At 40.8% G+C, this 12,871-nt stretch overlaps 1 protein-coding gene across 1 annotated transcript; it reads left to right on the top strand.

Moving 5' to 3' along the window:
- Positions 1-6: 6 nt before the first annotated feature.
- Positions 7-12,259, top strand: LOC107743001 (SPRY domain-containing SOCS box protein 4-like; the record flags this gene model as incomplete). The annotated part of the gene is made up of 2 exons (XM_016556097.1): positions 7-170; positions 11,380-12,259. A coding segment is annotated over exon 2 (706 nt), but the record flags the coding sequence as incomplete, so codon positions are not given.
- Between the last annotated feature and the right edge of the window lie 612 nt (positions 12,260-12,871).

Raw genomic sequence — 12,871 nt, 5'->3', positions numbered from 1 at the left:
GGAGAAGCTTCTTTTCTCCTTCCTCAGCAGGGAGACACAGAGAAAAGAGAAAGAACTAGTGTGCGCTTCTTCTCACAAAGAGAGGAGCTCCTTTCGTCCTTTATTCCAGCGTTTTTTTCCCTGAACGGGCAACAACAGGGGAGTTCTGCCGGGGAGACCATCGCAACCGGGTCGGTGTAAGCGGCATGCGTTTGTGTGTGTTTGAGCGTATTGAAGAACTTGATGTGTGTCTACTTGTGTGAGGAAACTATCCTGTGATTTTTCGTGCCTTCCCTTCTTGCTTTAGGCTGTTTGGGTTACCTCATGTGCACTCTTTCTTTCTAGCTCCCGCTTTCTGGCATTCCCCGTTGTCTTTTATTCCTCTAATAGAGGTTTGATCCTCTAATTGAGGTTTGATCCACCCTGGCAAGGATACTCAGCAGGGATACAGTCTTTTCTTTGTGTTGGATGTTACAGCTGCCTGTGATGTTTCTAAACCTGGGATTTCCACACTTTAAATACTTTCTGAGCTCAAGGGAGCAGGTTTGAGACCCCGAATGCAGCGGTGGGGTCATAGGAACGGCGCCCGGGTCCTGCTCTTGAGGATAGTGTGCTTGTGTGGGTTGGAAAGAGAAGTATTTTCACCTGAACCCGTGGCTCTTGTTTTCTCAGCTGCTGTGCGCGATCATATAAGGTGATTAGAGGATGGCTGGATCTTCTCCTCCCAGAGTTGTGCGTCACGGCTATCGTTTGTCTTTCTCTTTCCTCTGGTTTGGTGTTCAGAGGAAGCGTTCCCACAGCGCTGGCTGACTCTTAGTCCGGGGAGCAGATTTGAATGCTTTTCATTGTGTCCCTTGTGTTTGTGTGCACGCGCGGCTTGTGGATTTGCATGTGTCTGTTTGCACGCGTGTGGTTGTGTGTTTCCAGTGGGGGAATGTTTATGGAACAGACTGTGTGTTTTTGTGTTGAGGGCAGTGGGGCATCTCTTTCAAAGAAGTACTGTAGTGGTGTCATGGTACAGTGGTGATATCAGATGGTAATGCGGTTGTACTTTTTTACATTTACAAATTTTACTTGTAAAACAAAATCCATGATATTAAAAAGCCATGGTCATACTGTGGCGCTTTGATAGTACTGAAAGATTTTATCATGATGTTATCATGGTACATATCAAAGATATCATGGTAATGGTACTTTGATATATCACAGTACCAAAACATATTAGGAAAATCACCATGGTACATGAATGCCATCACTGAACCGTTATGTTATGTACTATGTACTATATTACTATGGTCCATACCCAAAAATCATGGTAATACCATGATTTAATGCCCTGAAGTACAATAGAAATACCTTTTTTCTGTGTTGTTTAAGTATTATTTATATACTATTTTAAAATTCATACTATTTTGCATTAGATTTTATTTTTATATTTTCAGTTTCATTTTAGTCTTAATTTTATGCGCTTTTGTCTTTTTTATTTCTATTCATCTTTATTTTATTTTATTTTTTTCCGTTTTAGTCATTTTAGTAATTTAACTTTTTTCAGTTGCCCAGGCAACATTTCTATTTTTGAAGTTTTTAAGAGTTTTTTTAATCTAATATTTATATTTTATAATATTTCAGCTTCATTTCATATAACAAAAACATATATATATTTTTTTATTTCACTTAAAAATCTACCACATACCATAATATGTTCCCTAAAACATGTATTTATTTATTTAGTTATACGCTTATTTGGATAGGGACAATACAATAAACATGATTCCAGTCAAAGACTGGAAAAAATGCACTGCACATAGAGATTATGGCAGGCGCTAATTTGCATCTCATGTCCCTAGAAAGGCTTTTCTAAAAAATCAATACATATATAAATAACCAAAATAATTATAACAAAATAACTATCTGTACAAAAAATACTAATGTAACAAATCCTTCATACAAAATCCTCGCATATTACAAACAGAATACAGAACAAACACATGCCCAAGTTTTATAGACTCTTCCAATCCTAATAAATAACTAAGGAACCATATGAAAATTTAAATATGCGTACAGGTCTGGTTTATTTTGAGCCAGTGCTTAACCATCAATGTAAACATGGTTATACCATGGTAATAACATGCTAATACCATTTTAATAGTTATATTCCATAGTGCTTAAAGATTACCATATTCATATACATTGGTACCATGTCAAAAGAGCATGATAATACCATGCCAATTTGATATATTCCACAGTGCTGAACGATTATCATATTCACATACAGTGATATATATATGGGATTACCACTGTACATGTCCTAAAATACTGTGGTATTACCACACTTCTTATACACCAAAGTACTAAAATCTTATCATATTCTTTTTGTATGGTACATGTCCAAAAACCTTGATGATTTCATGTGCCTTTTTGTGAGTGATCTCTGCATGTGTGTGTTGCGAGCAGTGTGGGACAGGGGCACAGGGTGTGTGTGTGTGTGTGTGTGTGTGTGTGTGTGTGTGTGTGTGGGACTAGGAGGGCAGTGGGACTGCTTTAATCACTGAGTGTGTTGTCTGAGAGCAGTGGGCTGGAAAGAGCTGACTGGAGCTGCTCTGTGGGGTGAGGCTCTTCTGGGAGAGCTTAGAGCTCAGCTGTTAGCCGTGTGAAGAGCTACACAACCATTTGCCTAACCATTCAATGTCCCTCCTTTGGAGGGGGCCACTGGATTAGTGCCAGAAGCATTTGTGTGTGTGTGTGTGTGTGTGTGTGTCCGTGCTGCTTAAGGGTTTGAAAGGACAGGAGGTGGGCTAGCACATCTGCCACAAGTCTGTCCCGTCTGCCGCACGTCTGTGAGTGTGTGTGTGTGTGTGTGTGTGTGTGTGTGTGATTACCGGTTTTGGGTTGGGGGTGGACGCTTTAGTCACAGTGATAAATGGCTTTTGGGCTGTCAGAAAGCCTGGACTTCAATGGCTGTGTCTTATATTTACTCTCTTCATGCACATAGCTGCATCTGATGTTCTTGCTGCAGCGCCTGAAGACTTTTGAGCTCCTAGGCACAGGGAAATTGAACGGGAAATTATATTGCGATATACTTGGAACAGATTAACAGGAAGTACAGAAAAAAAGTCACATTTAATGAAAATCAGATTTAGCATGGCCCTGTCATAAATGTTTGGGATGTTTTATTGGCTTTTTGGTGACAAATAGATGCTTGAAGTCGACAGTGTTTTATTAAATGGAGTTTTATTGTGGTATTTATCATAGTTATTTTGTGGCAGTTTATAATATGGACTTGTTTTGCTAGACGGAAATAAATATAATTGGATCTTGTATGAGAGATATTTGGAACAGCTTTAATGTATTTATGGCACATACACTACTGTACAAAAATTCAAAGCACAACTGTTTTCAGCGTTGGTTATAATAAGAAATGTTTCTTGAGCACCATATCAGCATATTAGAATGTATGATGGATCATGTATCACTGAAGATTGAAATAATGGTTGAAAATTCAGTTTTGCCATCACATGGATAAAGTACATACATGTTAAGTAAACTTAAAAAATGTTACCGACCCTGAGCGTTTCAACGATAGTGTAGGTTTGGATGTTTAATAGTGACAAAAAACTTTTTGGTGACAAATGCTCACAGTCTGCCATAGTTTATTCAATATAATAGTTGTGTATTAGTTTGTAATACAAGCTTGTTTAGCTAGACAGAGAAATTGAACAAGGGGGTTATATTGGGATAACTGGAATAACCTTAACAGGACATACAGGCAAAATGGCCACATTTAATAAACATTAGATGTAAATTAACACATCCTTGTCACATAAGTTTGGATGTTTTAAATGCTCAAAGTCTGTGGTAGGTTTCACGTTGACTTGTTTTGTTCTGGTAAAGTATGAATGAGATATTGTTGTCTCTCACACCATGTCCTAGCCAGGCTCAATGACATCAAGCTAAAAATGATTAAATGGAATCTCTTACATGCTAATCTGAGTTTGTGACCTAACCAACAGAAACTGCAACAGAAGACAGGACATTTCAGGGTTTCTATTCCTAAACTGTAGGTATCATTGTGAAATCCCATTTGTCCAAAATCCTGCTCCACATATGTTCTGATTGACTGTGATTGTCACATCACACATTTCAGTAAATACGTTTACATGTTGTTTACATGTTACATTGTCTAGGTCTGTTATTCTGACTTCAGTCCGCATAAAGTGTTTGTATGACACTTTGACTAAAATCATCTTTTTAAAGTGCTTGTAAATGCACTTAGCGTTGACAGAAAAATTACTTATCTCTGGTTAGGAAACATTGTCACATTTGATGTTACTCTTGTGACCAGATTTCACAGTCCTGAATGTTCTTATGCTGTCATTTCCTTTCTGTTCTCGTTTGAGAATATTTTATATTTATGCTCTATGTGACTGGTATTTTAGGGTGCAGATGAGGCGCGGATTAAATTAAAATTAGTAAAGTGTCGTGCGAAGAGGTTTTGTTGCTATGAGTAGCCGTGCATATGTTGTAAACAGATATCTGACTTCTAATTGAAAGCAGCGATGTCGTAAGGTTCACATTTATCCTGTCTCGGCTGTATTCGTAGTCTCTAGTTTCACTTTGATGTGACAGCCTCCAAGGGCGATCGCTGGATTCATCTGCTTGTGTGTCACTTCAGAACACATCTCACCCATCAGGACATGTCGAACAGAGAACTTTCTCTCACACACTCGCACTTAATACCCAGTGTGCATGAACGTCTCATAATTTTTATTACTAAACACGGCCGTTGGCTTATACTTAATTCCAGAATGTTCTGAACAGAAAAACAGCAAGGCCTGCTTCGACAGATGCCTGTTGTGAGAGCATTTCTCTCACATCACGTGTGTGTGTGTGCCGGCGGTGTGTCTCCATGGGCTAGGTCTGTTTAATTAGGACTGTGTAGGTGGACAGAGGCAGGGGGGACATGTGGCCATACGGCTGTCTGTCCTGTGCCCTCTGAATAATAGAGCACTGGACATGGGCTTTACTGATCTGCCGTCTGTGTAAGTGACAAAGAGAGAGGGACAGGGAGATTGATAAGGGTGGGGAGGAAAACAAGACGGAGAGAAAAGATGGGGGAAAAATGCAATGTTAGCGCTGCTGGAAAAAAAACAGGTACTTGTAGATGGTGTGCTGGGTTTTTGCTGGTCTAGGAATTGAATAAAAATTAAAATTGCTCAACAAATGTCTTGCATAAAACAAAAAAGAATTGTAGTATATAGTATGAGACTTTCAAGCTTCAATAGGTTGCAAAAGCTCCATAAAAGTGAACCATATGATTTATGTGCTAAACTGCCATACAAAAGTTTGGAGTTTGTTGGTAAGATATTTTTTAAAGAACTCTCAATGTCCTCATGCATTTATTTGCTCAGAAATACTGTAAAAACTGTAATATTGTGGAATATTATTGCAATTTAGAAAAACTGCTTTCTATTTTAAAGTGAAATTTATTCCTGTGATGGCGGAGCTGAGTTTCCAGCAGACATTACTCCAGTTTTCTGTCACATTGTCAATCAAAACCTTGCTAATATGCTGATTTGGTGCTGAAGAAACATTACTATCAATGTTGAAAACAGTAGTGCTGCTTAATATTTTTCTGGTAAGCATGACTGTGGTAAAAAAAAAATTCAGGATGGAAAGTTAAAAGAACAGCATTTTTTAAACAGAAATCCTTTGTAACATTGTGAATGCCTTCACTGTCACTTTTAATCAATTTAATGCATCCTTTCTGAATAATAATATAAAAATAATTAAAAAAATCGTATTGCTCATGAATCTCTGAATGGTAGTGTATAAAAATGTCTAAAGCCATACAATAACAACAAAATTTAGGTTGTTACTCACTGAAAATTCTTTGAAAAATCCCCTCCGTGAGCTGTTAACTACTGCAGCCAGATCATTCAGTCAGTAAGGATTTGATCAGTTAATCATTCAAACTAATAATTCAAGCAATTCATAAAAAAAGATCTGACTGAAAAGAACAATTTATTCACAGATCTAATAATGAGCTCTCATGACTGTGCCAAGGAGAAATAGAGCAGCTGTTCAGAATATCAGTGAGTAACAACTTAAATATCAGGTCTGTTCGTCACACAAAGCTGTTTTATTCAGAGGATTTATAATATACATTTGTTAGGTAGCTCAAGAGCAACTGCTTTTAAGATACATTTATAGTGCTTTTGCTTTTTTGAAGCTTGAAAGTTATAGCCCTCATTCATTGTAATTGTATGGAAAATACAGCCAGGTACAACACAATCAAAATATCTCTCTGTAAGTTCCTGTTCCACATCAGAAAGAATGTCATACGGGTTTGGAAGGACATGAGAATGAGTGAAAATTTTCATTTTTGGATGTTTTTTAAGGTAGTCTAAGATGATTTATTAACTTGAAACCAGGTCTGAGGTCTGACAGTCTAGCTAATCAACAGTCTAGACCAGCTGTCTTTTCAAACTGGTTTTAACTTGATTATCCAGCTGGGAGTGAGTTAAGAAACAAGAGACAGAAAGTGTGAGGAAATGAATGACACTAGCCGCAGAGGAAAGAGAGATGTTCCCGATGAAATGGAGAGAGAGAGAGGATGCAAAGATAAACAACAGATGGCGAATGTGTGTTCCTACTCATCAAAGCCACCGGTGGCTAGAGGTGTGCGTGTCCATCACTTCTCTTGTGACCAGGGTAACGCAGGCGAGGGGCCAGGCACCAGGCGCTCGCTTTATCACAGACCCCCCACCCTCTTGAAGGGAAACGCAAGCCCCCGTGTGCCACACAGCGTGTGAAAAAGAGGCCCTGCTGAGGGTCTGACAGGTGCTGAAGCATAAACAAATTCAGATGAGGATGTACACAGTAATGGCCAGTAGACTAAACAGTGTGAACACACAGACACACGTCACATAGGGCAGCTCCACAGATTCAGATCTGTGTTATTTAAAGAGATAATCCTCTTAAAATGAAAATTCTGTCATTATTTACTCCCCCTCATGGCATTCAAAAACTGTATGACTTTGTTTGTTCTTTTGAACACAAAAGAAGATATTTTGAAGAACCAAATGGTTTTGGGTCCATTGACTTCCATAGTATTTTTTGTCCATTTTCTCCATCCGTCATGGAATAAAACTACATGAAATGACCAAGTGAAAGTACCAAGTGTCCATCCATTCATCCATCCACCCACGCTGTGATTTTTGTTGGTTCTGTCAGTTTTGCTAAGTCAAATGGGTATATTCACACTTGGTCATTGCATGTGGTTTTATTCCAACTGTAAACGTCCTCCAGGATGCAACACATGCCTTTTGGCCAATCAGATTGCATGGACAGACCTAACTATTGTATAAAACAGCATTCAGGCCTTTTAAGCCGGCAGCCTGGGGTCTGCAATATTATCATTCCTCTAGTCATGCAGAACAGCTACAAGCTCTTGAGTCCTGGGGAGCTCGCCAAACACGCAACGCAGCGGCGGAAAATTCAATTACACGGGCCTGAAAACAAAGAACGCTATCTTTATGATGGGACAAGCAAAACAAATAGAGCCTTGAGTGTGGAATGGCAAATTGAGGAAGATGTTTATTATCCAAAAATGTTGCAGATTGAAGATCAGTTTAGATTTTTATTCTTTATTTCAATAACCCAAAACGGCTCCCAAGCATAGAAAAAAAGACATTTGGCTTGATTGAAGACATCACACCACAGAGGAGCCACAGAGCACAATTACACCAGGGTTGTTTTGACTTCTACTTTGCTTTTCTTTGACTTATAGCCATAGCAGCCCCATCCCAGTGACATGCTCACCAGCCAAGTGCTTTTGTTTTTCTAATAGATAAGTCAGCACAAATGGGCATTTTCCCATGCGGAGACGTATGGCCCTGGCAGACTGCTTTTATATGTAGTCTTGTCTTGCATGGCTAAGCAGATGGAGACAGCACATCAGCGGTCCATTAAAAGTAGGTTGTTATAGTTACATTAGTCGTGTCTCATATGGTTTGAGATCATTACCCCTGAGGAGAGCGAGTGTAATTGACGTAGTGGACGTTTTTTTCACTTCTCAGCTTGACGTTGGCATTTTATATCAGCAGTGTAACGCCCAAAGGCACAGTACAGTCATGCCATGCGGTCACTGTCTTACGGCGTGACACTCTGCTGTGACACATTGAAACACACCAGCTGTCTGTCTATCTGTCTGTCTGTCTGTCTGTCTGGATAAGTCAGCACAAATGGGCATTTTCCCATGCGGAGACGTATGGCCCTGGCAGACTGCTTTTATATGTAGTCTTGTCTTGCATGGCTAAGCAGATGGAGACAGCACATCAGCGGTCCATTAAAAGTAGGTTGTTATAGTTACATTAGTCGTGTCTCATATGGTTTGAGATCATTACCCCTGAGGAGAGCGAGTGTAATTGACGTAGTGGACGTTTTTTTCACTTCTCAGCTTGACGTTGGCATTTTATATCAGCAGTGTAACGCCCAAAGGCACAGTACAGTCATGCCATGCGGTCACTGTCTTACGGCGTGACACTCTGCTGTGACACATTGAAACACACCAGCTGTCTGTCTATCTGTCTGTCTGTCTGTCTGTCTGTCTATCTATCTATCTATCTATCTATCTATCTATATCTGCCAGTCTGTCTGTCTTTCCATCCATCTGTTTATTCATTTATTCATCTTTACTGTAAGCTGTCAACACAGTTGAAGTTAAAAGTCAAGCTATTTTGGGTGATGGTTGATACAGGCGGTATAATACTCTGTTTTATGTAAACATAAATATAGAAATATTAGTGGGTATGAAGTGGACATTTTTGAATCATCCTAATGCACTTTCAGTTTTATACATTTTCAGGCTCAATCCGGAACTTAATGGAATGAATTGATCCACCAAAAGCTTTTTGTTGTCTCGTCAGTTTGTTTCTTTTTCTCAGACCTTGTTTTACAAGCCTTCATGTAATGACCTAATGTGAGAACAGTGTTTAAAAACCTGTCTACAACTCCCAGACTAACAGCGTAATTATGTTTGTGTCTGTGTTTATTACAGTTATTAGTGAGTAGTACTACAGCGGTTGAGTGAGAGAATGTTAGTTAAACTGACGTGTGCGCTCTGAACCAAACACAACCTGAATGAAACGCATTACTGTGCCTCTGCACGGCTGCAAGACTGTGAAACACTTTGTGCCCTGCCGCGGAAGCCTCTCCAGCTCTGAAATACGATACGGAAAACCTAACACCTCGGCTTCTAGCACACGTTATGATAGCTGTGAGTGGCATGTTAGGGCAGCAACCTCTCTCTCTTTCTCATTCATTCTCTCTCTCACACACACATTCACATTCACATTCTATCCTACTTCTTTCATGACCTCATTTATTTTTCCTTTAATATTGGCAACACTTACCCAGGATTCCGGGCTCTGACTGTCTGGCCGTCTGGCTACCCTCCTTCCTGTCGTCTGAATTCAGCTCTCTCTTTTCCTGTCTCTCTTTCTCTGTGACCTTAATGTGTTGAGACTGTTTGAGATGTGTTTCTGTCCACGTACCGTATGTGTGACCTTTTTCCTTTGTGTTGATGACCCACGTTGGTGATGACTGTTCATCTGATTGAGTGTGAACATGTTATTCAGCACTGCTGTGGAAAAGCTAAAAGAAGCGACACTTCCAACTCACCTACGTACATACTTTAGTAGCGTAGCTGAGGCGTTTTACAGTATCATAGCTTGTCCGATAATGAGCTGTACTCTGACAAGTAGTAGTCTAAAATGACGCTGTTTAGTGTTACATTGTATCACACAAACAGCCTAACAAGCTACAGTAGTGTGCTAATAATCAAAAACACTCTTCTATCTCTTATTCAATTCATTTAGTGAGTCAGTTTGTTTAATGGTTCATTAATGAAGTGGATAAACTATTCACTGGTTTATTTGAATTTAAATTCCCTATGCTGCATTTTGCTTTTTTTGTAGTGAAATAAACGTTGACATATGGAAACAGCTAAATACTGCTGTTTATCACTATGCTTTGTTTTTCAAAGTTGAACTTTTTGACTTCTTCTTTGAAACACTGCATTCATGGCACTAGATACTTTGCAACGGTCAGATGCAACGGACATAATAAGACAGTTTATGTAAACATCCACTAACTGTCTTTTTTGTAGAGCTGCTTCGTGGGTTGAGACTTCTTATTCCAGGAAAAGACCATGCATCACTTACTGTAGCAGGAAGTTCCTTCTAGCGTTTCATACATCAGTATCGCATCTCCAGCACACTCTAAAATGGGCTTTTAATGTGGAGGTATTTTTGTGACATTGAGGCTGATGCGAACTGAATCTCTCTCTTTTGTTCTCTCTTTTTCCTTCTCTCGCCCTTTCTCACAGGAACCTAGAAATAAATAATGCTGTATTTTGGCTTCCATTTTTTCCTAGTGCTGATGCTAATACTTAGAGTTATTGAGGCAGTGTTAAGGCACATATTCTGCACGTAACTTATCCCATGCCATTTATGTTATACAGACACCAATGATGCCTGAAAATGTGCATTTCAATGAGCAGAGACTGATAATGGCACTTTTATGCAATCAGATTAACAATCAAAATAATCACAATAGCCAACAGCCTTGTGGTTAGTGCATCGACATACAGTGCAACTACGCTCACGGAGACCCAAGTTCGATTCCCGTCTCGAGGTCCTTTGCCGATCCCGTCCCCTTCTCTCCTCATAATGCTTTCCTGTGGTCTCTCTACTGTCCTATCTATAAAAAAGAAAAAGCCCATTAAAAAATAATAATAATGACAATCAAAATAATTTTACATTGGTGGAGACATTGAACTTCCAAGCCATATTTAGAGAGAAGAATATCATATGAATTTTGGGCTCTTTTGACTTGAGCCTGCTTGCAATCACGCAGACCAACAAGCAACCACCCAGAAAACCCTAGCAACTGCAAAATAATGCTGTAAAAATCTCTGGTAGTCACTCGCACCTTATGGCACATTTTCTTCAAGTTATTTTTTATATTTATTTATTGCCTTTTTTCTGAAAGTACCTTATTAAAATACATCTGCTAAGTGATTGAATCTCGTGAATATGTGCGTCTTCAGTGTTTCTGTATGTCATACAGAAGGTGTCTCGTTCTCACCTGCAGCACTCATTATTACATCCTTCCCCATCGCAGTCTCTCACACGCTGTCAGGCTGTGGTTGGCCATGATCCTCTCTTTCTGCTCATCTTCATGTCTTCTTATTTATGTGCTTCCTTTATTTCTGTTACCATTTTTATCCTTAACACCTTTGAGATTCACACTTTTAGTTCTAGATGCACTCATAAAACCAGCCTGCGGACTCTTTGATGGTGTTTTAATGACATTGTATGTTGGTGTGTTTTCTCCTAGGGCTTCAGTAAGGCTGGCACTTTCGCCACCGCTGACGCTGACGGGAGTTTGGGGGCTTCAGGCTGACGTCTTGGTGCTTTGATGAGGTAACGGCGGACCCCAGAAGCCCAGCCCCTGCGTTGCACCACCCCTTCCCTCTCCCCTCCTCCCTACCCCTTTCCAACCAGCCAAGCCATGGGCCAGAAGATCTCGGGGAGCATCAAGTCCGTAGACGTGCGTGGGGAGCCGTCCTACAGGCCCCTGAGGAGGGAACTGAGAGGGCCGGATTTCTTCAAGCCAGCCCGGCTGGACCTACTCCTGGACATGCCCCCCGCTTCGTATGAGCAGCAGCTCCGACATGCCTGGAACCCAGACGACCGCTCGCTTAATATCTTCATCAAGGACGATGACAAACTCACCTTCCATCGACACCCTGTTGCCCAGAGTACCGATGGCATTCGCGGAAGGGTGGGATACACGCGAGGACTCCACGTTTGGAGGATCCATTGGCCTGCTAGGCAACGGGGCACACATGCGGTGGTGGGCGTGGCCACAGCAGATGCACCATTGCACTCGGTGGGCTACACTTCTTTAGTTGGCAGTGATAGCGAGTCCTGGGGCTGGGACCTGGGACGTAACAAGCTCTACCATAACAGTAAGAACCGGCCAGCCTCTTCTGCACCCACATACCCAAGCTTCCTGGAGCCAGAGGAGGCCTTTGTGCTGCCAGATGCCTTAATGGTGGTGCTGGACATGGATGAGGGCACATTGAGCTTCATGGTGGATGGACAGTACCTCGGAGTGGCCTTCAGAGGCCTTAAAGGCAAAAAGCTGTACCCCATTGTCAGTGCGGTGTGGGGCCACTGTGAAATCACCATGCGTTACATCAATGGCCTAGATCGTAAGTATACACTTTCTCCAGAGTAGACTATTTCTCAGAATAATTGTTTGATCTTGATTGAAATGGAGGTTTCAGGTTTGGAGGTTTTGTAAACTTGCTTGAATTGGGTTGGTGTGGTGTAGTGATTAAGGCTCAGAAACCTGAAGATTGCTTGTTCAATTCCATCACCAGTTTACTCCAGAGCAAAGCATTAACCGCAAATTGCTCCAGGGGGATTAGCTCATGGTGTTGTTCTACTTAAAATTTGCATTACATTTACCCTGCTGAAAAAAAGATGTCTTAAACCATCCTAAGCTGGTTTGCTGGTCTCCCAGCCTGGTCAGGCTGGTCTTCAACTGGCCTTCCAGCCTGGTCAAGCTGATTTTCAGATAGTCTAGGCCAAGAGATGTCCATTCCTGCAGTGTTAATGTCCTGCAGAGTTCAGCTTTAAACTGGCCAGCACACTTTCCTGGAAGTTTTTAGTAATCCTGAAGACTTTGCTTAGCTGCTTCAGGTGTGTTTAATTAGGGTTTGAGCTAAACTCTGCAGTGCAGTGGCCCTCCAGGAGCAGGATTAGACACCTCTGGTCTAGCCAGTCTCCTAGTCTGGCCAAGCTGGTGTTTAGCTGGGTGA

The sequence above is a fragment of the Sinocyclocheilus rhinocerous genome, unplaced genomic scaffold (assembly GCF_001515625.1).
Source record: "Sinocyclocheilus rhinocerous isolate Xijiao unplaced genomic scaffold, SAMN03320098_v1.1 scaffold3820, whole genome shotgun sequence".
Lineage (NCBI taxonomy): Eukaryota > Metazoa > Chordata > Actinopteri > Cypriniformes > Cyprinidae > Sinocyclocheilus > Sinocyclocheilus rhinocerous.
The sequence above is the reverse complement of the archived record's forward strand: the minus strand, read 5'-3'. Positions and strand labels throughout refer to the sequence as shown.